This window comes from Haplochromis burtoni, unplaced genomic scaffold, assembly GCF_018398535.1.
Source record: "Haplochromis burtoni strain Fernald_Lab_line unplaced genomic scaffold, NCSU_Asbu1 Contig_20, whole genome shotgun sequence".
NCBI lineage: Eukaryota > Metazoa > Chordata > Actinopteri > Cichliformes > Cichlidae > Haplochromis > Haplochromis burtoni.
In genome coordinates, this window is record NW_024582381.1 from 151195 (window position 1) to 177865 (window position 26671).

The 26671-nt window shown below is 40.2% G+C and overlaps 4 protein-coding genes across 8 annotated transcripts in view; 2 read left to right on the forward strand and 2 right to left on the reverse strand.

Moving 5' to 3' along the window:
• The window catches only part of LOC102288610 (minichromosome maintenance complex component 3 associated protein), a 13060-nt gene extending 12353 nt beyond the window's left edge, over positions 1–707 (reverse strand). Inside the window, exons 1-2 of one of the 3 annotated variants that reach the window (XM_005939838.3) lie at positions 103–369; positions 13–42 (exon numbers count right to left, since the gene is read on the reverse strand). In XM_005939838.3, coding sequence (XP_005939900.1) covers positions 13–42; positions 103–369 — 297 coding nt within the window. Of the gene's footprint in view, positions 1–12 lie in introns of all 3 variants that reach the window. The other 2 variants (XM_005939840.3, XM_014339220.2) reach the window with 2 other exon arrangements.
• Positions 708–1037: 330 nt separating this feature from the next.
• ybey (ybeY metalloendoribonuclease) lies at positions 1038–3771 on the forward strand. Its single transcript, XM_005939841.3, has 4 exons — positions 1038–1247; positions 2452–2583; positions 2701–2769; positions 3061–3771. The coding sequence occupies exons 1-4, from the start codon at positions 1038–1040 to the stop codon at positions 3154–3156; spliced, it is 507 nt and encodes a 168-aa protein (XP_005939903.1). The 3' UTR covers positions 3157–3771.
• A 111-nt stretch (positions 3772–3882) lies between these two features.
• On the reverse strand, positions 3883–19771 carry usp37 (ubiquitin specific peptidase 37). Of its 2 annotated transcripts, none has more exons than XM_005939844.3 (24): positions 19604–19771; positions 18544–18766; positions 15261–15411; positions 14352–14440; positions 14149–14264; positions 13961–14038; positions 13654–13745; positions 13459–13552; positions 12481–12636; positions 12236–12367; positions 11961–12084; positions 10345–10592; positions 10147–10264; positions 9816–9895; positions 9509–9673; positions 9153–9206; positions 8871–9015; positions 8566–8785; positions 7824–7990; positions 7355–7415; positions 6954–7069; positions 6548–6617; positions 5589–5727; positions 3883–5491 (listed from the first exon to the last, which is right to left on the reverse strand). In XM_005939844.3, the coding sequence occupies exons 2-24, from the start codon at positions 18715–18717 to the stop codon at positions 5404–5406; spliced, it is 2877 nt and encodes a 958-aa protein (XP_005939906.1). In that variant the 5' UTR covers positions 18718–18766; positions 19604–19771; the 3' UTR covers positions 3883–5403. The 2 variants fall into 2 exon arrangements, with proteins under 2 accessions (XP_005939906.1, XP_005939904.1); XM_005939842.3 differs by having other exon boundaries at positions 8871–9018.
• A 41-nt stretch (positions 19772–19812) lies between these two features.
• cnot9 (CCR4-NOT transcription complex subunit 9) lies at positions 19813–25637 on the forward strand. Of its 2 annotated transcripts, XM_005939846.3 has the most exons (8): positions 19814–20169; positions 20327–20512; positions 21385–21500; positions 23276–23385; positions 23479–23588; positions 23698–23796; positions 24827–24918; positions 25379–25637. In XM_005939846.3, exons 1-8 carry the CDS (start codon positions 20152–20154, stop codon positions 25545–25547), a joined length of 900 nt encoding a protein of 299 aa, XP_005939908.1. In that variant the 5' UTR covers positions 19814–20151; the 3' UTR covers positions 25548–25637. The 2 variants fall into 2 exon arrangements, with proteins under 2 accessions (XP_005939907.1, XP_005939908.1); XM_005939845.3 differs by having other exon boundaries at positions 19813–20169; positions 23276–23588.
• Positions 25638–26671: the final 1034 nt, after the last annotated feature.

Sequence of the window (26671 nt, forward strand, 5' to 3'; positions counted from 1 at the left end):
AAACGCTGAAGCCTGGGCAGATGGCTGTCCAAACGCTGAAGCCTGCGTAGATGGCTGTCCAAACGCTGTAGCCTGGGCGGACTGCTGCGGAAACGCTGAAGCCTGCGCAGATGGCTGTCCAAACGCTGAAGCCTGGGCAGACTGCTGTGGAAACGCTGAAGTCTGCGCAGATGGCTGTCCAAAGGCCGGGGCTTGTCCAAACATATTGCTTCCTTGAGGGGGCGGCTGACCGAAAAATCCCACACTCTGCGGGGCCTGTGTGCTGGAGCTCTGCTGCCCAAATGATGAGAACAAGCTGGGCTTCACGCTGCTGCTCGGGACTTGGAAAGCTCCTCCATGGGCACTACCGAACGGATTGGGTGTATTCATGGCTCAAATAACGTTTTATGTTAACGTTTTTAAGCATTCGAATAGCAACAAGCAGTAAGGCAGTTCCGGCCTGAGGAGAATATAAGCTTAAAAGCTGATAAAAAAAAAAAAGAGACGAAAACAGACTCGTAGCTACACTGCTAGCATAGGCTAACACCATGAAAGTATTACTTAGTAAAGTTTGTTTGGCTGCTCATAAAGTTCCCCAGTTAACAGAATTATAGGAATACCCGAAGAAGTGCGTCAAAAAAGATCCCACCTTTTACTGTTTTGTGTTGCTTTTTTGGCTCACGTTTTTCTAAATCCGGTTCCGGTCCGACAAACTTATCAGTCCTCCTTCTGCTAGTAATGCTAAACCATTCGTTCCGCTATGGCCAATGAGGCGGTTGTTAACAGATAAGCAACCATATCTCTTAAAAGAAAGAATATATTTTATGAATGTAAATTAGGTTATCAGAGCTGTATAAACCAGAAAAGAACTACACTATCTACTTCCCGGGGACTGCATTCGTGTCACTTAGGAGACTACAGTTTGCTTGTGGCTAACGGCGAAGCTCACCAACCGACAATAACGTGCCGCCAGGTAGGAGATAGGTTAGTGGGTAACCTTCACCTATGTACCGAGATCTTTCCGTAGCTGTGTTCTCTTCTCGTGTCGGCTGTTTAAAATGGGAGTAGTTTTGAGGAACCTCCAGAAGGTGGTGCCTCTTCGGCGCGCCAGGCTGCGCAGGGACGTGGTCACGCTGAGACACATACTGGGCATCCAGAAGTTCGACCTGGGTATCATCTGCGTGGACAACCAGAAGATGCAGCAGATCAATCACATCTACAGGAAGAAGAACACACCCACGGATGTCCTGTCTTTCCCATTCTACGAGGTAAACATGGCAGCTAAACGTTTTGAATGAACACACTTCTGTTAGTGGAGATCTGGTGGTGGTAGGGGTGTGTTCTGGACGTCTTCTTCTGTTTTTGATTTATTACACTGCTTTGTGTGCAATAAAAGATTCATAAAGTTTCAAAGGCCAAATGGAGCTTCAGAAAAAGCCTCCTTTGTCGTCCAGCTGCTTCTTCTGTGACTCATCAACGTCACCATCTAACAGCATGGGCAAGCAGAGCCTTTGAATGGATTTATCAAGAGCTGTAGGGCAAACTACAGTCAGAGGGTCACAGGCAGCTGTGAACCATCTTAATCTGGCCCTCCACATCCTGAAAGGGAAATAAAACAACCCCAATTAGAAAGCTGAAGGCTGATTTGATTTCATTGTAACTGTCAGCCATGTGTCAGTATCAGTTTTCCACTGTGTAAAGCTTGGCCGAAAAAAATGGCATTGGTACAGTAAAATTATGCCTTTGGTGTGAATGGCTACATTAGGCATAGATGAGTCTGAAGAGTATTTTTTAAGCTCAAAATATTTCTACAGATCTTACACGTATGCTGTGTAAAAGGCTTTCAGTCAAAACTGTTGCCCAATGCTTGCATCATGGCTAATAGTGTCCTTTTCTAATCATCCATATTATCTTCTATGGAAAGCGGCATGAGGTGAATAAGAGTTTTGAAAGAGAGATAGTGTATGCACATTATTTTACTGTTTGGGCATCTATTTGTATTTAGCAGCTCCTTTAATATTAATGTTATTTAATATTCACTCAGGGACGGAAAGTGGTGGCTTTCCATCTATTTTAAACCAAAACTCTGAACCTTACTGGTCTGCACCAGGTTACCTGTTTGGCATATATTACCATGGTGATATAGCCAGGTAAAAAATAAAATAAAATAAATGAGAGCAACCTTCATGGCACTAAAAACTTTGACTCTAGGCTCAGCATAGTAGTACATCTCTCTGATCACTTCACTCAGTTTGGAAAGCTTCCTTAAAGGGCCTCTTTTTATTTACCCTCTACAGAATTTAACTAACACTTTCACCACTAGGGTGCAGCGTTACTCAAGACTTAACTAGTTAAAATTGAGGTTAAGTTGACCTACTGTGCTATCTTGTGGGAAAGACATGAACACAATCTGCAGGGTTGGGGTAACTTCTCCACTCAAATATCTATGTGTTTTGTGGGGGTTTATTTAAGGACCTGAGGCCCGGGAAGTTGCCCTGCCCCCTTCACAGAGACGAGCTGAACCTTGGAGATATCTTCCTTGGGGTGGAGTTTGTGATGAAGCAGTGTCAGGAGGAATCCCTGGATCTGCACGGAGCGCTGACTGTATGAAACAGTAACTTAAGTTATCCTGTCTCTCATGCATGTAATCCGTCAATGCTTCCAAATGAGGCACAGCAGTACCATTTTCTGTGATTAACTGTTTCATTGTTCCTGTTTCAGGTTGTCACTGCGCACGGGATCTGCCACCTGCTGGGCTACAGGCACGAGACAGAGGAAGAATGGACTGAGGTTTGTAAGGAGACAGTGGCTTTGTGTCCATATTCATTCCTCCACTCAGACTATAGCTCAAATGGAAATACACTTCGTGCTCAAGTCACAAGATCACGACCCATTAGAAGTCCTTAGAAGATGCCTCCATCATCACATCTACAAAGACTCAGTTTTTTCCTTTAATCTGTCATCCATAGGTAGATCTATATGAGCTGAGGCTTTTTTCTTTTTTTTATACCAAATTTATGAACTTCAAACTGTGTGATGTCTGGCTGTTCGATGTTGATTAAAGGTGTAACATGTTTGCAGATGCAGCAGAGAGAAAACTACATCCTGAGCGAGTACAGCAGACTCACAGGCCGACACCTAGACCCCCTGATGAAGAGGTGCAGTCAGGACAGGTGACCCTGACTGCTGCCTGCAGGCCTGAGATTAAATATTGCACTATGTGATGGTGGAAACTGCTTCTATACTGTTGTGGTTCTTATATTTATTTGAAGATACCCACTACAGTCTGTATTATAAAATGACTTGTCACTAAACAGTCTGACCTCCTGAAAAAACACTTGATGTGAGCTCTGCTGAAGAGTTTCAAACACCAAAAAACGTCTCAGTTCTTTCATTGGAATATTTTATTAAAATCTGCTTTAGGAAGAGTCGGTTGTGTATGAAGGGTAGAAAAAGCTGTTCATTCTCACTTCACTAATACATGTTATGCTCTTTACACTGCGTGTAGGACAGCATGTTCAGGAGAGGCATTTAAGAAACGTCAATCAATGCAGACATTAAAACACCTGGAGAATTAACACAGCGTGGTGCAACAGGAAGTCGGCTAATCAGTGCACACTTCCTAAAATCCCCAAATATAAAGACAGAAGTTGTGTCAAATTTGGTCTGCAGTGATTTAATTTTTAGAAATTAATGCCATGTTGTGCTAATTTGAGGGAATAATCTGCTGTACAGATTAAGTCTATAATAGCATGTGTACGAGTGAGCTTTTTTTTTTTTTTTTTTCCTTTCACAGAATAAAAGTTACACAGCCGGTGCCCAGTAATAAACAGAATATTCCACATATTTCATGCCTGACAGGAACTGGTTCATAAAGTGCCCCTTTTATGCTTTTTAAAAATAAAAAATAAAATAAAATCTCCCTACAGTTATAGACCAGAAGACAAACAGAAGTGAAAATATCCAGCATCTCCAACACTCACTACTGTTTATTTATTCCATCATTGAATAAATACTTGTAGGGTGAAACTGCTTTAAAACAAAAACACAGAGCTGCTAAAAGGCATTGTTTGTAGTCCATAACGAATCTACATCACGATGTACTGCCCTAGTAGCAGTTAGTTTGGCACATTTTGAAATAAAGAATCAACAGGTGATTCCGACTGTATTTACAGGTAAAAACGTCTTCCAAACATGGCTACAGCTTTAACAGTCAGTCTGAGAATATTAATGTTATCAACTGACCAATCAGAGCAGAAGACAGGTGCCTTGAAGGGACAGGCACTAAAACGGAGCAGATAACGGGTTCCTTCCCTGAACAATAAGGCGTTTAATCCCACAGTTACACTTTAACCATGTAAATGAGCATAACAGGGGCACTTTAAATGCTTAACACTTGTTCTAAAGGTGTTGAAATAAAAGATATTATGCAACAGGTACTGTATCTTCTCTGGTTATAAAGTAGTAATGACTTCCATTTGCCTTGGCTCATATTTTGGGCTAATTAAGAGAAACCAACCCCCTTCTATATGCAATAAATATAAAAATCTGTTGGCTTTATAGAAGAAACTCTGACTTGCACACTGTTTCAGATTTGACAAACATTCAAAAACAACAAGGTTGTGCGACTTTCCAAAGTAAAGCTTGTATACACATATTTATAAAACTTTTCTTGGGAGGCACAAGGTCAAAACCCCAAACAAACAACAAAGTGTGATCAACTGAGAAAAGCTCAGTTAAATATTAATGAATGCACGTTCTTTCACACCTCTAAAATATGGAAATAATCACACACAAAAAAAATATCAGGTTGCACATGAAGTACAAAAAGCAACTGGGAAGACATCCACACTGTGGGACAGAAAGCTGTTTTGAATGGACCAGTTTGTGCCAGTAACAAATATTGCACCAAATGTACCCGCTAAATACAACAACCCTCTAAATTCTATAATAGCTTATACTCCAACATAGAATATATCTTTATTTTGCTTATATGGGAAATAAAGGGGTCTGCAAACATACAATCTACGAAGCACCAGGAGCGCCCAGTGTTTGATAGTTTGAAGTAAAAGTCTGAAGAAAAGTCTTTAAGAAAGAAACAACAAAATTAAACCTTACAAAACAGTTGATAAAATTATAGCAAAGAAAGACTCCAGCCCCAAAAACACGGAGGCAAAAATTGATCCACGGAACATTTTAACTGCATTTCTGGTATCTGAAAGAGTCTTGACAGGTCAGCCCCTGTGTCGGCATCATCAGGTGTTATTTTTATCCTGGCCTTTAGTGATCTGTAGAGGAAAAAGGAAATGCCTGAAGGCTACCTAAAAGGGACGGCAATCAGTAGTATAGGAGGATTCACAGGGCAGCTTTATCTAACAGGATCAGCTGTGGTTGAGTGTGGGTGGGCGTCCAAAGACGTTGCGCTCAGAGGGGCTGCAGGACATTCCTTCCTGCCTCTGAGGTGCTTCCGGCTCCAGATCTCTCCATCTCAGATAGCTGCTCGAACACATCCCTGAGAGATCACAAAGTAGCAGCGTGTTATTAGCAGGGCATCTCACATCATTACAGTGACATCTATAACCAGCTGACAGGAGGACTTGCACACTCACTTGTGCATGTAGAAGAAGATGTATCCGCTACGGTCACGGTCTCGCTGGACAGCTGCTTCCTGCGTGCGAGACACGTCCAGGTCATTGTAGGTCAGCCACGAATGTTTCTTCATGTCGTACACGTCACTGATGTAATGGCCTACAGGGAAGATAAAGACGGGGAGCAATCTATCAATATTTGTTCACAGAGCAAGCATTTGGTTCTTGAAGTCTATAGTCACGACAGCGACAGACAAAGAGGTCACACCTACGCCATCCACGTATAGACAAGGATGATGTCACCGGCATTTATCCAAAGTTATTGGACAAATATAACCTCTGCCTGACACATGAGCTAACTTTATGGTTCTAGCTTTAGTATACAGTCAGGTAAATAAGTGTTTGGACAATGATACTTTTTTTTTTTGTAAATTCCACTGTGTTGGTGGCCTGAAAGATTAAAAAACAAAAAACATTTTTATAGCCACATTATCAGCGGCTCCTCCTAAAACCTACAACCATTAAGTTAGCTAATGTCTTAGATTTCAATTCTGTTTTACCTGGTCAGCCAATATTCATCATCTAATATCAGATCAGGACAGGCTAGATCATGTTTTTGCTGAAAGGTGCTGACCATTATTTGAGGCTCTCACAAAATTTACTGCTGAAGACAAAACTAAAGGCAAGAGACCCACAAACCCACACCGAGTAAAGACCACACAGTTTCATCCAGCAATGTTTTCCCTGATAATTTAAGGATTCTTAATATAAATAAACTTTATTTCTGGCTGCCAATTTCTTCATTGACATTTGAGATAATAAGGGATATAAATAAAGCAGCGTAAACATCAAAGCAGTTCCTTAAAGTGTTCATACACAGTTTTGACTTAAAGCTCATCTTCATTGTTCCTGAATAATTTGTCACTGTCAAAACACATGAGGACCTAAACTCGGAGGCACAAACAAACACAAGTGCTCACCAGAGGAGGAGCTGCTCCCGATGTGACTGACCACACTGATGAGTCTGAACGAGTTGGCCAACTCCCCACTCTGTGGATTACAGGATACATAGGCAGGTTAATGCAGGCCAACAACCAATAAGTTATCATCAGTCTTCTGCTTTATTTAATTTATTCTGCAGTTTCTTAATCAGTGCGTGTATTTCACTATGTTCTGATTCATAATCAACTCAGTGTCCTGCAGATTATCTAAGACTTTATCTGTGGTGTGAATTATTTAAACTGACCCTTTATTAAGGTTTACATTTGTAAAACACTGTTTTTATTTTTGCATAGCGATTATACATCCGTTGTATTTAAGGTGAATAAACTATTTGCCGTTTTTTGTGCTCTGCAGTATTTTACACTGTGTGCCAGCTGGATATACCTCCGCGTTTCTCTTCAGGTTCTCGGCTTCTGCTTCAGTGTACTCCATGTCCAGCACGTCCTCGTTACCAGAGTCATCATCCGAGCAGAGCAGATCGGGCAGGGAGTTGTTAAACTCTGTTGAATGAGGAGGAGATGATGACGCCGGTGCAGTATTTTCACATTGCTCAGAGTCTGATTAAAGAACACTTTAAACATTTGTTTGTGCTGACTAAACAGATCTGCAAATATCCAGTCAAATTTCTTTGTTTAGTGGCTGCGTTCAGTCTTATTTACATCGCCACACTGCTGCCAGCTGAGCGGGATCAACAGCAACCATCACAATACAAAAAAAATCAGCTGAACACAGTTGGTCAAAGAAGTGTGTGCTGATGATTCCTGGGAGTAAATTGTATTTCTTACCTTGCAAGCTGAGCTCAGTGGCTCTCTTCAAATCATCGTCCTCTCTCATCTCCTGAGCTTCCTGTAGAGATGTCATAGGCTTTATTTTCCTGCATCAGGTCTGTTAGTGTGTGAAAGACTTCAGAGTAGTCAATGATATTTAAGGATAATGAGAGATCTACTGTAATCTAACAGCAAATGGAAGGTCACCATTACTGGAAGCTAGAAAAAAAATTGTTGTGAGCATCTAACACTGGTAGAACTGGTGCACCAAACTCAGGTGTTACATTGGATCATACAAAGGTCCATTTGGGTCAGAGGGATGTAAATGTAGCATCCCTTCTGATGGGCTCCAACCATTCTCTCTTCAGCAGCTGAAAGTAAGCACTTTTTCCATTTAGGTGCACCAAAGTGTCTCCACTGTGTTGAAATATGAAAACAATTGAGCTGCAGATGTGTTAAATGCTACACAGTCTCTCTCTGGTCTTACATGCTCCTGGAGGCTCTGTGCCAAAGCCTGCTGCAGCTCCTGTTCTTCTCTCTCCTGATCCAGATTGTACTGTTGGACCCAGTCCAGCTCCCCCTGCTGCTGACCACTCTCTGGAGTTTGGTTCTCCTTGTTTTCATCCATGGTCAGGTCCAAGGAGTCCAGCACATCTACAAGAGTTCAGCAAATACTCGAGTCAGCAAACCTGATATGTGAAGTTGGGTTTTTTTGTTGGATTTGTTGGTAACCCAGGGTTTATGTGAATGTAGAAACCCACAATCAATTTAAGCAGCATGTACTTTCAAGAGAATATGGAACGAAACATGAATGAGCCTTTCTTAGAAATGTCACATATAATAAAAACCTGATGCAGATCCCGTATTAAAAAAACAACAACAAAAAAAAAAGTCTATTGCAAGTTTAAGTACTCCAAGAAGTGAGTCTGATCACTTGGCAGCCTTCCCGAAATACCTCTGGCCATTTATATGCAGCATGATCTTAATTAATTTTAACTTTAGTGGTCAGCAGAACAAAACAAACAAAAATAAATAAATAAATAAATACACACATCTGCATTTAAGTCCCAAAACTCCAATCCAACCACTTAAAATTTGCAAATGTTTTCCTAAAATAAAAACTTTGTTTCCCCTGAAAGCTGTACATCTACCATCATCTTTGCTGTTAAGAAATCTTGCAATAGATTTGAAACTCATACTGTCTCTGCTTAAATATCCCGTTAGAGTACCTGTGGGCTGTTTGCTATCTGCTTCTAGCAGATCTGCGTGATAGGCCAAGTCATGTGCATCTGTGTCCCCAAACCCGGTGTCCGGGCTGCTTGTCGGCTCATCATCCAGAGAAGGAGGTGCAGAGAGCGCGGCCTCTTGGCGACTAATCTCCAGCACAGCCGCCAGCATTTCATCATCATTGATGCCACTGAAGTCTGTTGAATCGATTGCTGCCCCCCTCTGAAAACACATTAAACTGTGTCACAACAGAAGATGCCAGAGGAGGCTGGATTCTGTTTGTTAAAGTGTAAAAGCAGATGCTCACCTCTTCAGCGCGATCATCGTCGTCAGGCAGACAGATACTCAGGCGTCGCTTGCGACTCGCGCTCACCTTCCTGTTAGGCCCCTCTTCGCAGTCAGAGTCCACAAGGATGGAGGTACAGTTGGAGTTGGAAGTTTTCCCTACGATCCTACTACACAAAGTCACATGTTTAGCAAATAAATTCATATGCCCAAACAGAAAACCCTTCAGTCAGATAACACATTGTTTAAAGAGGTTGTTAAAGCACAAAAGTCATTTTTCCTCTGCAAGTGTTGCGGAACTTACCGAAGAGGCGCTGTGGACGAGTTGACCAACTGTGACGTTTTAAGTGTTCTGGACCTTTGAGAAAAACAAAGGCAAATAAAATTCTTGCTGCTATTGGAGCTCTACTTCTAGGCTGATTGTTAAGTTTTACTTAAAGGAGCAATATTTGCATGTTTTTCCTTTAAATTGCAAACTAAATGCTGACTTTATTACATGTAGTCCTCTCTGGGGTATTAAACCAACATGAAAAATCATGGCTGCAGGAGATGTTAAAACATTGCTAATTGGCCTTTTAAAACTGAAATCACTCCAGCCATCTAATGTATTTACACAGAATTAAATTTGTATGCATATTAAAATGTTTTCTCCCATCTTACAAGGCAGCTTGAGGGCTCCAGCCAAGGCTGATGGGGGGTCTTGTAGATTCGGTGCAGTGGGGGAGCAGGGTCAGGTATCGGGGGATCAAGACCTGCTGACCCAGCTTGCTGTTTAGAGACAGCTGCGCGTTAAAGCTGTACCGTTTCAGGTGTAGGATAAGCACTCTGTGAAGACAAAGGTTTTTAGGCACTTAAATTCTTTTTATTCCATAAGCTGGTTATGCTTTCTATGTTTTCCATATGTGCTGCATCTTTAGTGTTTATTGCGTGTCTTTACTGTGTGTGTGTTTAAACAGACTGTAGATACCTGGGTAGTTTACTGAATTTATGCGTAACAGTCGCTGATTTCCCGTTGCACTTTTCACACGAATACTCAATTTCCTCCATCTGTAAAAAGAAAAAGTAACTAATTATATATGAAATTACATCCAGCTGATGCTTGTCTCGAAATAAATTCTATTTTTTGTGTCTCCTCACAAAGGCTCTCTCAGTTTATAAACTGCAAACTAAAATGCTACAGTGTTTTTTCTGCTTGAGCCTCATTGCGCATACTAAGCTAATAAGTGCACTCCTCTGACCCTGTTGGTCATTTTTGATCCAACATGGGGGGCATCAGGATGACGGGACCAGTGACTCACCCTAAAAAACAGATCCAGGGAGTCCTGGATGGAGCGAAGCGGCAGTGTCTTCTTTCTTCGCGGCAAGTCGATGGACAAGTCATTGAATTGTTCTCGCTTGTTCACCACCTCGCAACAGCTGCAACACAACAAAGAGGGAATCAAACACCTTTCACCTTCATCGAGAGTTTTGAATGATAGGCAGGAGACCAGCCTCACCCTTTGCACGTGATGGTGTGCTGCACCTCGAACTCCATGTTGACCGCCACGGGGCAGGTGTAGATCCGCGAGGTGTCTGCCTCATCACCAGGCTCTGCTTTGACTGCCGATGACGTTCCCTCCAGACCATTCTCACCCACCACAGAAGATGAGGAGGAGGAGGCGGCCTCGTTCGTTAAGCTCTTATTCATCTTCTCCACGTCGTCCTTCAGCTGGTCCAAGCACTGACTCAAGAATTCATGAGCATCCTGAAAAACAAGAAACATGTAGGGGTTTAAAACAGGATTTTATTCACAGCCACTTTAAACCATAAGCCTGAAAGATTTAACTTTTGTGTGTTTTAGTTTGGGGTTTTTTTTTTTGCCTCTCCTGGTCGGTACTTTAGCAATCAGAATTGTTGTCTGAAGAAAGATGCTCAACGGATTTATTTTTTTTAAGTGGAGAAAGTATGGCAATGCCATGTTGGTCCACTTGATTGATCTATATTATTATTAGTCAAAAAGAAAGAAAGGGAGAGAGAAAGACAGAAAAACAGAGGGGAGGGGGGGCAGTAAGAGACACTGAGAAAATTTGTTAGATCAGCTATTAAAAGAAGAAGAAAATAAAACAAACAACAAGAGAACACCACAATACAGAGATCAAAGTAACAACCTAGATAAGTGTAAATAACAGTAAATACTAAATATTGAATGTTATAAACAAAAAAAACAACAGAGTTGTGATGATGCACATCTATCACAAAACTATGAGCAGGCAGCCTCAAACAGAAATGGATGGGAAGGGGGAAAAAAAAAAGAAAAAAAGAAAATCGCTTTATCGTTTTATCCTCCTTTGAAAGCCAAAAATCATAATTTGAACCAGCGTGCCATCTCATATTTGCTTTACTTTCGCTTTGAATTTGAGACACTTTCTAAAGTCACTTGATTGGATTATAGTCAGCTTTTATTTAATTACATTATCATTGAATTGCTGAGCTCTGTACTGTATCACATGTTTCTACATGTTCTACTGTGTTAGATTTTTACTTATTTATCACTTTTAAAACACTTTCCTTTTTGTTTTTAGCCTCTTTCACATAATTTTACCTCGCTGGACACTTGTTGTGTCGTATTGTATTTTACTGTGCTACACACTACTGTATATGCACACCTTTTTTTTGGTATTGTAGTCTGTGTTCAATTTTTAGCTGTGGCACCAGAGAAGTTTTTGAGCAAATACATTTTATCTTCAGTCCAAACACACAGAGTAATAATTAGATAATTATTACTAATTAGATAATAATTAGAATTGCAGATTGTCCTTCAGCAGGTATTCTGAGCCCAAAATGAGCTCAACATTAATAATAAACAGTCTTACTGTAATTTGGGACTAGAGGAAGAGGAAGAAGTTCGAGAAAACACTGGGAAAAGCAAACCTATATTACCCGTTTAATTTCTAAACTGTGCTCTTTAAACATAAACCTTCTACTACTAAGAGTTATTCTCTACACTATTATTCTTAAATTTTCAAAGGTGCAATTTAAAGATTTGTTTTGCTGTCCCTTTTCATATGTGGGCACACAATCTCAACTGAAAAGCATACCTGGTCATATACATGAGTTTAAGTGGGAAACTTACATTCTGCATGTTTCCAGAGAAACGCTCCGCTGTTGAGGAGATGGCACTCTTCACTTTCCTCAAAAGGTCTTTCTTCGTCTCTGGACAGGCCACATCCTTCTTCACCATGAGGTGAGCAAATCGCCTGCACAGAGTGAAGACAGGACACGGATCATAACAAAGTTCATTTAAACTGCTTCCTGTGTCATTTAACACCTATGTTAAAAATGACAACAATCCAGAGTATTGTTAACAAACAACAGTTACTATCAACCTATAATAATATAATACAGTACCTGAGCAAGGCATTGATGGGCAACTTCTTCCATGGGATGCTCTGCCTCAGCATGTCATTAGAGAAGGAGGGGAGACTGAAGAGGGACTGCAGGATGGCATTCATGTAGCAGGTGTTGCCCAGGTTGGAAAATCTTAAATTAATAACAGAAGTTTCAAAAACTGCTTGTTGTTTTGATTTTTCCCTTGTTATTTGGTGTCATGGATCAAATGAATTTCATATCAAGTGGAGCTGGCTTATCTGTACCCTTGCAGTGGAGCCTGAGGCTGTGCCAGGGTAGAGGGCCTCTGCTTGTTCCAGCCACCGTAGTCCAAGGAGGGTCGTACCTTCTTAAAGGGAGTGGAGTGGTTCGGTAGCATGAGGCTCCTTTTGGCTGTGGGGGTCTGTGCAGTACTGGATGGCCTGAGGAGATTTAAAAATCAATTACTGGATGAATAGAAATGTTCTCCCCTGTTATCACCTGTGCCAAGGAGATGACTGGTTCCTTTCATCTGATTTTAACTAATCAAAACCTACCCAGGTTTGAAGCCAGCACTCTAAGCACCCACCATCAGTCTAGCAGGAAGCTTGGAAAAGTCTGCAGGCAGGTGGGAAAGCTTGGCTCAACCTTGTGAAAGTAATTCACTTTTGAAATTAGATCTGGAACAGGATCTTTAGACCTGATTTTTTCTTATCTAAGATTTCATTTCGGATCTTCATATATATATATATATCTAAGTCAATCAAGACAAATTGGGACACATACTTTTAATTCTAGGTTTAGATTTCTTTCTAATTACAGGAACAACTCACGAGTATTCTAATGATCTTGAAATTATCTAAAAATTATTAACTAAAATACAGACAGTTAAGATCTTTAAAAAAAATAATCATAGTTTATGTGACTATATTTTATGTCAAAATATTCACTTTCCCTTGCCTGGTAGGATATAATGCACTATCACATAGTGGCGATAATGCAGTTAGAAGCTGTTTGTAACCTTGAAACAAAACATATGATGGCTACTAGCTACCAGGTATCAGCAAAGTGGGAGATAATCTATAAATAGAAGAATCACAGAAAGCCAAAGCTAGCATGGAGGGCGGGTACTGTAGAAGTCATCTTCGAAGAACAATCAAAAGGTTCCCTTTAAATAAGTATCAAATAGTACTGTTTTTAAATTCTTGATCCTAGGTTCAAACTGCTCCTGCTTTGCATTTTAATTGAGCCATGAAGCAACTCACCTGTCCAGAAAAGAGTGGCTCTGGCTGTAGTCTTTAGTCACAGATCGGCTGCCGTAGAAAGATGATGGCTGAAGGGGAGTTGACCCAAGAGGAGCTACAGTTAAGGAGGCACATGAGTGTATCAGTGTCTGGGGAAAATTTGCATAGAGAATGCTGTGCAACTAGATTACAAAAAGGTGGTGCTGCTGGGTTTACCTGAGCTCCTGTTCTCCTCTGACTGCTTCAGCTTTTCTTTGCAGCTCAGAAGAAACTTCCTGGAGGAGGGGTCAGAAGTCGCCTTGTTGTTGCTGAAAAATGTTACTCAAATTCAGTAAAATAAAGTCTATCAATCAAGGTTCGTATTTTGCCGATGAAAGTAGCGACCTACTGATTACCAGTTAGTTTTAATTATCTCGCCACAAGATTTGCAAAAAATAAACAGGCAGTGGTTCAGACAAAAGGCTGCAGAGATAAGGTCATCCTATGAGTCACCAACAGCACTGCAATTCAGTGCTGATTATACCTCGAGGAGTCGTTTTCCTTTGGGTAATCCTCACTGAGGTCGTTATCAGGAGTGAGGAGTCGCTTTCTCTTCTCGCTCCTGAGAAACAGAAACATCGAATAATTCACATGCCAAATGGGGCAGGATTAAACATTCCTAAATGAATTTAATTTATTCTGTGTAATACAGTCTAAAAATTCCCAGCCTGCCTGTTTTCAGACAGTCCTGTGCGAGTGGGAGTGGAAGCCGCTCTGCTCGGGCTGCCAAGAGGTTTTCTCGGTGTCGTGTCCTCCCGGCCTTCTGCGCTCTGCCGCCTCGGTGTCGTCTGAACACACCAGGAGGAATTAAGTTAAACACATGTACGTTTGTCCACATTTGTTTAAGTTAAGATTGTTATTGCATTCTTGATCACCTGTCTCTCCCCGGACGGGTTAGCCTCATTTTTCACAGATCTGTTCCCGAGCACACTGAAGTTGGCACTTCCGAGGGATGATTTTAAAACTGCAGCATAAACAAAAAGTTCAGGGGGAGAATCACTTCAAGTTAATCTATGTGCTTGAACTGAAAATAATAAAAAAATAATAATAATAAAAAAAAATAACACTGCTGCATTGCCATGATGCATAAAGCATTCAGATCATAGATTTAAAAGCAGACTAACACACACCTTACTTCACAACAACCTGTTGCATAAGTTTTCATGACAGCTACAGATGTTTTGTTTATTTAATAGGATACAAATGAATCCTGTTCTTCAAGCAAACTGATGACATGCAGAGGTGCAAGGCAGCCCAGGTGGAGAAATTTTGTTTTTACACTTAGAGAAATAAAATTAGTTGCTATCTGATGAGAAAACTATTCAATCAGATAGTTATTTGTGGTGAATGAAATACATTTACAATTTGAAGCACTTTTAAGCACAACATCTGAAATTCAAGTACCTTTCAAACCTTGAAAAGACAAAATAAAATTCAAGCATTTATAAGGATTTCAAGCACCTGTACAAACCCTGTTACTGACATTGGGTATCAATTAAATGTAAACCAAATAGATTAAATGACTAGTACATCTGTTATCAACTAGTGACAATAGCAACAACTAGTCGACTGGTCAGCCAGACGAGCACATCCCTACTTGAAACTCTGCATTAACTTAAGAAATATTAATATATTAACATGAAGCTGCAGAGAAAAAGTGACCATTCTCTGCAGGAAGAGCATACAAGGATTAATTCCCAAAAAATAAAAATCTTTTCAGTTTTGTTTTTTGTTTTTTTTTGTTTGTTTTGTTGTTGTTTTTTAATGTGCAGGGGTGTCATTACCTGGCTTTCCTTGCTTCAGCTTTTCAAGGTATTCTTTAGTCTTCTGAACCAAAGGTGGAGGCATCTTGTCCAGCGTGATGACACTGTTATCCTTCAGAGTCAGGACGATGCGGTTGGCACTCTGGCTAATATTTTTCACGTTCTGGTTCAGCTGAGAGCAAAGAACAGCAAATATTCGGATTCATGATTATTACTATTACATACAATAGTAATATATACATTATCATCGTCATCATCTTTCTCCTCACATCATACTTGTTGATAAAGTATACCTTTGAACAAACTAGTTCTATATGACAAACCTCACTCTATCAGCTATTACTTTCTTCAATAGGTCTTATATCATGCTATCTGAGGAGTGAGGTTCTTCGTAACAAGAGACTCAGAACACTTGACTGTGATGACAAAGTTTGTTTTTGTTTTACTTCTCTTGCTCCAGACTATTATAGAAAAGCTCTTATATGTCTGTTTGGAAATTATAACAGTCGTGGGGGTTCGATTTTTTTGACTTTCCTAGCAATGGAGCAAGACAGATTCATTACAGTGTTAGCGCCTCCAAGTTTTCCAGACTTTCCTACAAACTTCAGTTATATTGTGTTGGTAGGAGGGGATCGAGAGAAGGCACACACACTTTATTAAAGAAAGTAATAACAAACTTCGTGTGAATGGGTTAGTTAGAGTTTCTGATCTCTTAGACAAACTCCAGCCTCTCTGTCTTAACGCTTTCCCCATCAAAACAACATTTGACAACCTCCCCTGTGCCCATAAAGATGGGTTTTGACACCTGAGTATTTGAATAAAGATGTGGTTTGCATAGGCAGAGACCACCCTCAATAACTTCCAATTTAAACCCAGGCATTTTGTTCCATAAGCAGGCCTGAAATATTACAGAAACGGCTAATCTTACAAAAAAATGAAGTGTGAAACAAATGCTGCCCAGTGTAATGTAGATAGTCTGACAAAAAAAAAAAAAAAAAAAAAAGGGGAAAAGAAAAAAAGAGCATCCAAGGTTACTCCTAGTAGGGGAGAGTTAAACTGCAGCAGATGCTGTGGTCCTTGTCCTGCATGGCCTACTAGCCATGAACCAGTTTCTCCTGATGCAGGTTTGGGTCAGAGTGACCCACCAGGTCACAGCAGATCAGCAGAGCAGAATAAGGACTAAGATAGGAGTGGTTAAGTTGAACTGCAAAAACAAGAGGTTTACTAGTAGTGAAAAAGAGGACAGGAAGCTAGCTGTTTTAGCAGCAACTGAACTTTCAAAATAAGAGGAAGGGTAATATTAATTATTCTTTTCAGACCCAATCACATCAGTCAGTCTGAAATATTTTAGTTCTGGAATATGGGATCATCTAAAAGAAGTACAGGCATGGATTAAAAACACTTGACCCGAGGGCTGAACAAACCCTGGTATGTGCCATGGGTGAGATTATGTTTCTAATCCGGTTCATTCATGGCTTCAGTGCAGAGCTACTGCTCATTCATTGCATAATGCCTCAAAGCTGACAGCTTAGATTCTTCTAGTACTGACATGAATCAGACATGTAAGACTGATTTATGGGGTGCGATTTAAAAAGTTTGTTCCTGTAATGCTTTAAAAAGAAATATCATCATTTAGCCATCCATTAGTAGGAGTCCTTTCAACCAAGACAGCAACTCAAAAAAAATAAAAAAAAATTTATTTTATTTATTTATTATATATATTAATATATTAATATAATTATATATATATATGATATATATATATATGATATATATATATATATATATATATGATATATATATATATATATATATATTATATTATATATATATATATATATATTATATATTTATATATATATATATATATATATATTATATATATATATTTTATAAAATATTTTAACATATTAATTCAAACTAATAAATAAATCTATCTGATCGAGAAATCACTCATCTTTGGAAAAGAGAGTTTATTACAGAGAAATGGCTCTTTCCAAAATAAAAGCTATACTATACGCTTCTTCTGGGGTATATTCTCAGCAGCATATTAAACATATCAGGTCCCCATAAGGAGAATCATGTGCTAACGGCTGTCTAAATGACTCGGGTAAAGTTTGTAGCATGCGTGCTTGTTGTTTTTGTCTGCTTCCACTTGTCTTTGCACTAGGATGATGTCGGGTAAATGTGCAGTCATATTCGTTGTGTTCCCACTAGTGCTGTCAGCGTTAATCTGAAATGACGTTAACGCCACAACACGGCAAATCTCCGTTAACGAGCTACCGCGGATCGCCCCGTGCGTGGGGCTGGACGGCGTCAACACGTTAACGAGCTAACTGCGCTAACGCAGTAGTTCCCACCCATGTAATTGAGCATTGCGTGGCACATCCGACATACTGTTTTACTTTTGTCCTTCAGGTCATACTTCACATGAAGACCAAAATAGTTCCAAACGCCAGATCTGAATGAGGGTGGGGGAGGTTCAATTTGCCATGTTGCAACGAGCTTAGCTTCTGTCTTGCTAGCTTGCGCTGCGCTCAGTGGATCTGCGCTCGACAGTGCAGCCTAGGCGGAGTAGTCGAACGCAGATTCACTGAGCGCTCAACACAGACAGCATCGTCAGAAGAAAAGTTGATAAAATAAATTAAAAATTTTGTATTGTTCGATACATATGCGTACCGAAACGAAAGCACTGTATCGAACGGTTCAATATCGATACGAGTATCGTTGCACCCCTAATATTTTTGTATTGTTCGATACATATGCGTACCGAACGGAAAGCACTGTATCGAATGGTTCAATATTGATACGAGTATCATTGCACCCCTAATAGTTTTGTGTGTGGTTTCTTGCAGGATTATGAGGGTTCAGTGTCTTTTTCTCTGTTTTTAAATCAGCTGTTTAATTTGCAAGTCTGGTGCATTCTTACATTTTTATTTATTTATTTTTTTTAAACGTTCCTCTCATCTAACTCATTCACTCTTGCACACCAAAATAAGGCGGTGGCATGACTCACCCCAAGGAATCTTATTTTGACATGTGAATTGACACAACAATCCCAAGAATAACAGGCAACCCACAGTACCTTCTGAGCCAACTGACCCAGATAAAACAATACTCTATCTGGATGAAGTGCAAAAGGTTGCTAGATCATAATCAAAAGGACCACTACAATCGAAATCAGTACCTCTTAGGACATTAACAAGAAAATGACAATAATAAAGACCAATGTGAAAGTAAGACATTTTTTGGGGTCTTATAAACAACAGTAAACACAGTAAAACACAAAAAAACAGTAAAATACCTGGAAAGTTTTGGAAGCTCCTCCACAGTTGAATCTCAGGCAGAGGTTAACTTTATTGTCCTTTTCCAAAATCTCAAACGTCCCTTCTTTCCACCTGGTGGTGCCCAGGTCCAGACTGGTGAAACGGATCTTCACAGCCCCAGCGCTGGAGAGTTTGGGCACTACAGTTGCCATGGCTTGCTATCCCGTTGGTGCACTTGGGAGACTGGGACTCAAACTAATCCTAAAAAAGACAAATTGGATCCGCTGTCACACAATCTGAGCACATTATATTTATAACAACTGAATGTGTTCAGCAGGAGCAGTGTAAACCAATGGTCAGGTAGTTCTGAATTTGATTACTCTAGTTAAATACTGCAGGAAAATAATGATCTTAACGAACAGAAGCAGCCACTAAAATGAACATAGCACCTCTTTTTGTAATAACACTAATATCACCTGTAGTCGTCTCGGTGAAAGCAACTTCAAAGTTTCCGAGGCTGAGCTCAGATAACGAGAGCAGGCAACCCACGTTGTCAAAGTCACAAGAAAGTACAAACCATCCAAAACAAGCTGACAGGAGTCAGCGCAGCATCTCGCAGCAGAAAAGCGGACAGCACGCTCGCAATGCATTTCTGACAAATAAAACAGCTTGTTTGGCTGCGTGTGGCAGCTCGTGCCTTGGGATTTTCTTTGCTAGCAGCTTCAATAAAAGCCCATGTTTGCATCTGCCATCAAACTAGCCAAACTAACGGCCACTCTGAGTCGCGGTAGCCAACGACTGGTACGTGCACAACAACACGGGATGTTCCCTCTCAGCTCAAGGCATCGATGCTCCCACAGAATTACCTGTCCAAACCGGCAACGCCAAGAAAAGGTGCTAGCCATAAGTAAAAAAAAAGCCCCTTTGGATGCGGATAATGTCGTATGCCCGTCCGCAGCCCCTGAATGGGATGGAGGAGGCCGACGTTAGCACCTCGGCTAACAAGCTAACGAACGCTAGCTAACTGGCTAATTTGCTAGTCTGTAATTTGGTGATGAAAAGCGTATCGCGTTGCGATTACAGCGAGCAGGTACTTACCTATCGATGACGAGAGCTTGTCTTCAAACTTCTAAAAGTCCGGTGTCGCTTCTGTAGCTGCTGAGCAGGCAGAAAGTTTGTTTTGCCGGCATTCACCTGCTCTCCGGTGCTGTTGACAGCAGAGCAGCACACGACGCGTCGCTGAGCTGCGCGATGATGGCGGGAATGTGAAAATTTACAACGGAAGTAATGACCGAGGATCTTCATCTCGCGATATTTCACTTATTTGTATCAAGGCTGTCCACGGGTCTGCCAAGCTAAGCCTCGCTTTAGTTTTAGTATGAATTACGTTTAGTTTTGAGCTAATTAGTGTGGTTTAAAGCGCACAAATTAGACTGCTAGTGTTCCTTTTCCCCTTATTTCGGCGAATTTGAAGTTATGTTAATGTACACGGGTACTTGTCTTCATAGGCCAGGACATTTAGCAGCCAGCTCGGGCTAGCTTTGTGCTAGTTACGCCAACTTGCTTGCATTGCAACCACGTTCACCTCACTTAATCAAATTTAGTTGTTTATAACGACATAAAGACTCCACAAAGAGCTTCGGAGAATGCTTGCAACGGGAGCGGTAAGTGTAATTTCACCTTACTTTGCTTTGAAGTCTCGAACCGTCTTAACATGGAGCTTCCTCATCCTTTTGTTTGATTTACATTAAACACTGACCACCCATTCTCAAACACAGACCCAAGACGACATGCTTTTTAAACTCATTTTGCCTTTTACAGGCTGTATCTAATGTCACAGCCCTGGCTCAGGTAGACCGGGAAAAGATCTACCAGTGGATCAATGAGTTGTCCAGCCCAGAGACCAGAGAGAATGCCCTGCTGGAGCTCAGCAAGAAACGCGAATCTGTGCCAGACCTGGCACCGATGCTTTGGCATTCCTGTGGCACTATCGCTGCTCTCCTGCAGGTAAGATCTGTTGCCTCTCTCTACCAGTTGGAAATCAGGATCTTGTTTTTGTTTGGTTTTTTTTATGCTTCAAATCTACATGGGAACCACAAACCTGAATCTTTAGCCCTATGGCATAACTGGATATGCACCCTTCTAGAAATTTAATACACACAGCATCCACAGCACGTACTGTGATTGGCCTACCCAGTACTATAGATTTCCCCCTGTTAATTTCATCTTAGTTTTTGAATTTCTCAGTGACAGAATAACGATCAATGATCATCTCCTCAATATAAGGAATCTCCTCAATATAAGGATTCACAAATGTCAACAAATTACTGGAGAAAGATATAGAGGTAATAAAGTACCAGCATTTTATTTGTTCCTGTCGGTTGGCTCCACATATAAAACACCAGAAGACACACTAATTAACACATAATGCACAAACACATAAATGATGTTGACAACATGGCTACGCCATAGGCTTTACAAAGATTCAGCACAACCATTAGTGTCAGGGACTACAAGTCATGCCATGTTTGTACGGCAGCTAGGCCTTACAGACCACTCGCATGAAGTGAGCTACTAAACCCTTCTTCATTACTCTGAATTGTTTTGCTATATTTATTTTTATTTATATAATATGTTGCATTGGTACTTGTTGTTAAGAGCTCTTAGTATATTTTAAAACTTGACCTGAATTATAAGACTTCCAGGGTACTAGATCTTGAAATGGTTGTAAGCGTTTTTTTATCTCTACCTACCATTAGAGTTTATACCACTTGTTGAGTTAATACCACAGAGATGACGGAGTAATCCATCATCTCTATAGTTCTGTTTGCCCAGTGTCATTTGCTGTGCACCATTGATGCATTCCTTTCTCTTTGTAGGAAATAGTGAACATCTATCCATCCATTAACCCACCGACACTCACAGCACATCAGTCTAACCGAGTGTGCAACGCCTTGGCACTCCTGCAGTGTGTTGCCTCACACCCAGAGACACGGTAAGGGGACAATTAGAAGCTTTAATTGTGTAATACTAAAAAAAAAAAAATTTTTACTACAGAGCAGATTGAGTTTTATCCACTTTGCCTTCATTTGTTCTGTTTCAATCAGGAATTTCAGAAAACTAAACTGAAACCATGCTTCTTCTTTTTTTATGTTTTATCTCATCTTTTCTTTTCACTGATACAAACAAGGCTTTTAAGCCTTAAATGAAAGTACCTAATTTTCTGCACTATAAGGTGCACTTAAAATGCTTTAATTTTCTCAAATATCAGCAGTGCACCTTATAATCCGGTGCACCTAATGTATGAATTCTAGTTGTGCTTACTGAACCGATTTTATGTGGTACGCGGCGCTCAAAATCTGTCAAAATGTTTTAGTACGACTTTAGTAAGTTACGAAGCCCCACCGCTTGATGGATTGTCAGAGCATTACAGCTACCGTAGTCAGGAGCCTCGCAGACTCGGAGTATCTGGGTCCAAAACTCCGTCCCCTTCAGGTCACACAGTCAAATGAACACTGCGTTATCACTGAGAGTTAAAAACTGTCTAAATTCTTTCTTCTTTAAAAATAATCAGTGTTGCTGCTTTACCAGGTGTAACAATTAAGTTTAACATCGAGGCATCCATGAAAACAGAATTTATTAAATTTAACAGAGTTAGATGTTAGCAGGAAGTTAGCTCGCTAGTTTCCATCTAAACATGATATAGGATGTTCTGACTGAGAGAGTTCTGAAAGAATTAAAACGTACAGTTCTGCTATCACTTCCATACCGAGCCCTGCAAGGGACATGGGAGGGAAAAAAATTAAGGTGAAGTTTTGTGAGATCCCACAAACGTTTTGCAAGATCTCACAAAATAGACTGGTATCCTTCGCAGGTCACATTTGAAGGCCGAGTCGGTGTATCCTTCATTACCCAACCTATCCAAGAATTCATAGCGTGGCCCAGCCAATTCGTTTCTAACAATGGCGCCAGCTAGTTAGTTTTAATATTACTTTTTCTGGGTCACAAAATAAACCTTTAAGATATTTTCAGGCGTGAATGTAGCTGTGTAAACATCAAATATCTGCTCGGTTTATCAAGACATCACATATTTGCAAAAGTGCTCCGACGTTTTCAGAGATGTCTGTTACCCACCATCTCGAAGCTAACAGGAGGTCGAGGCCCACTACAACCGGGGGGAACAAGGCACATCGTGCCTTAACCTCCCGGTCGGCTTCGAGCTGTGCACATCACTAAATACCAGCTTGTCCAACTTCAGTAAACCAACGAACATCACTGCTGTGATCGTTAGCGACACAGCTATGTTAGCATAACAAAAACACAGTGAAGCTGGAGGATGAACGCTAACTTTTTTCCACTCAATAAAAGTTAACATGAGGGTTAAGAACAAATGCAATCGTGTGGCAGGATGCTGTAAACGGACCAAACTTCAGTCAGAAGAACAACTGAGATAATCCATCCACAATATGAGGTTAGTCACTAATATACTGCAACAACATGGGAAAGAGCAGCTGTGAGAGAATTAAACATTAATGGATGGATGGTACGGAAGTGGAGGAAACAAGAAGAAAGAGTTGAGTAAAGTTTGACTTATCTGACTGTTTTGTTTCGCTTGATGCACCGTATAATCTGGTGTGCCTTATGTATGAAAACAGACCCGTTAATCGACAGTGCGCCTTATGGTCCGAAAAATATGGTATATGTGTTTGATATGAGTGTGGTTACACTGATTTAAAAGTATTTTTCTTTTAATTTTTAATATCTTGCCAGGTCGGCTTTCCTCGCAGCCCACATTCCCCTTTTCCTTTATCCCTTTTTGCACACTGTGAGCAAAACGCGCCCATTCGAGTACCTGCGCCTCACCAGCCTTGGAGTCATAGGTATGCTCTCCTCTCATTGTATTATGAAAAGAGTTTTTATCATTCAAAGTGTGTGTGTACAGGTATTAAGATGTCTGTTTGTACTTAATGTAGGTGCCTTGGTCAAAACAGATGAACAAGAAGTGATTAACTTTCTTCTCACAACTGAAATCATCCCGCTTTGTCTCCGCATTATGGAATCAGGAAGTGAGCTCTCTAAGACGGTACGGAGCTATTCTGTTTTTAAAATAGTCTGAACCTTTACAGATAGCCCGCAGCATAATATTGACACCTACTAGTGAGAAATCTTTATATGCATGTTTGTTTTTTCAGGTTGCTACCTTCATACTGCAGAAGATACTGCTTGATGACACAGGGCTGGCTTACATATGCCAGACTTATGAACGTTTCTCCCATGTGGCAATGATCCTTGTAAGTGTTTGCTGTAAAGATATGCATGGACATGATCAGATAGACTTTCTGTGCCACGTTGACACATCATCGATTACAAGAAGATGGTTTAGTCTCACTGATTTCTGTTTGTAATTTTTTGAAAAGTCCAGACAGAATTAAAAACTTTTGATAACCGTTCGGAATAAACAGGCACAGACTGATGTTTAAAAACCAGTTGTCTGTTCAAAGCTTTTTACAAACTGACCAGAAGAAAATCTGCATCAAGTCATATCTTTACTTCGCTGTCAATTATGTCTAAGCAGAAATGGTCCACAGTTAAATTTTGTTTAACAATTAATTTTCAGTCATTATCAGCAAATGAAATACTTCAGAACGTAAACTTCATATTAAAACTAAACTTGATTTTTCAAAAGGAATCAGTTCGTTGCACTGCAGTTTGAACCCTAGAGTCTTTTGTTTATGTTTCTTTTTGGTGTTTTAAAAACCCAACTGGGCACGGACATCACAAATTAGCCCAGGCTGCAGTGGCATGCAGCATGGTTCATGTCACATGATTGAGCCCATAAAATAAATTTTAAAAAATAAACCCTTGAGAAGTTGAGAGCAGCATAGTAACAATATTTACTGCACTCCACTGATTTGATTTATGTAATCCATCTACAGGGAGCTGATCAAATGTACCAAGGACAGAAGAAAATGCGCCCATGTCACATTCATTACCTTTGATGTGTAAACAGCACGCTGTAAAATCCTGTCACGTGTTCACAGCTGAACTTTAATCTTCAGTCAGAATAAAAATATTGATCCAGTTCGGTGGTTCTCAAACTGTGAGGTGTGGGCAACCTGGTGAAATCATTAGGAGGGAAAAAAGTCAAATAAATCGAGACATCAACAAGAGTTTCCTGAGGCTTTCACACTGACCTTTAACTCAAATGTAGTTTGAGTGCTTTCTTTAAATAATAATTTGTTGATTTGTGGCGTGTGGGTCGGGATCTTTGTTTGCTGGATGTAACTGTAGCTGTTGTCTCCATCATGTTTGCATCTTCAGGGTAAAATGGTGCTGCAGCTCTCCAAAGAACCATCAGCTCGGCTGCTGAAGCACGTCGTCCGCTGCTACCTTCGCCTTTCAGATAATCTCAGGTAGAGCATCTTTACTCTGTTGCAGTTTATTGTGTGCTCGCGAGTTCTGTATAACACTGGCTTCGCTGTTTGAAGACTTCAATCAGCTTGCCACTAGGAGAAGCTATTGCAAAAACACACTGGTAGTTTTTACACCATGAGATGTTTATGTGTGTAAAAACAGTTCATGGTAACAGGTTGTGTTACCGTAGATGTAATAGCTGCAGCTTTGCTTGAAACACTTGGGAATAACTACATAGACAGAAAATGCACTACATGTTGAAGCTGTTCATCGTTTAGGACAATTATATTTTTGTTTATTCTGATGATTTTTTTGTTTTTGCCTTACTCTCCTTTCTAACCTGACATTAATTATTTGGAAAACTATATCTGCACTTTCATTGAGTGTTTTCATCAAGTTTGAAGTTCAATTTCATTTGAAGTGATATTAAAAGGAGGTTTTGTGTTGTTCCTTCCTCAGAGCCAGAGAGGCACTCCGTCAGTGTCTACCCGACCAGCTGAAGGACAGCACCTTCGCCCAGGTGCTGAAGGATGACACCACCACCAAACGCTGGCTGGCTCAGCTGGTCAAAAACCTGCAGGAGGGCCAAGTGACCGACGCCCGGGGCATCCCGCTGGCCCCGCAGTGAAGAATTCACAGGAGACACAAACGGACTTGAATTTGTATTCTGTCACATGTGGTGCTAAGACTGAAAAGTAAACAACATGATGGAAGAAGATATTTTTGCTCTTGGGTCATTTATTTTTCCACATCTTCTTTATAGGAACCCAGACTGTATGATTTCCAAGACTTTTGTGAATATTTGAAAATCCAATAATGATACATAGGCTGATGTTTTCCTTGAAACAGCTTGATAAAGAAATGTTTAGGTAGGAGATTTTGCGGTTGAAAAAAAGGAAAACAGTAACACTCCTGCATTTCTGTTAACAGCGAAATTAACTGACGTTTACTTTTTAGAAAGTAAATAAATATGCATTAAAATGCATTCCTTTTATATGAAACAACAGACAAACTAATAATAAAATGTGTGTATTGCTGCAGTAACTACAAATACATTTTGCCATAATTATCACCACAGATTACTGGTAAATTAAAATAAGATGGTACTGGCTGTAAATATCCTCCTGCTATCACTGGATCCTACAGTTACATCCCACATTACATACATACTCTTGTTTGTTGTGTTTCTAATGGGACTACTTCCAGATGTGCACACTGGTATGTGCAGCAGTTTAGTAATACAGTGATATTCTGTACATTTGCTGGCATATTTGTGTAAAGAAAAAAGGTTTCTGTTCTGAATAAATCTCTGAGCTAGACGGCACTTGTTGGCAATATTTCACAAATAAACAATTTTACACCGAACTCCTGCCCCTGGCAGTGCCCTTTATGTGTGATTAGTCTATCTATGGAATTTGACTGTCAATCTATAGCTCAATAATACGACTGCAAGCACTTTTTTAGTTTTTTAATTGAAATGGTTCCATTATTTGCAGCTTTGTTGTTTAACAGCTAAAATCCTACAAATCTTTATTTACAGTGAAATTCCTCGGAGAATTACTTTTAATTTAGAAAGTAGCAACTGGAAGCGATGGTCTCCGTGTTTGAGGAGACAGTACGGATCCACCATGGAGGTTAAGGCAATAAGAAGAAAGTATATTTCACTTCCTCTTTCCCCTAAAGTAAGAGGTTAACTTTAAAATCATAAATGAGGTTTATCCAACCAATGAATTCTTAAAACGGAAATTTAAC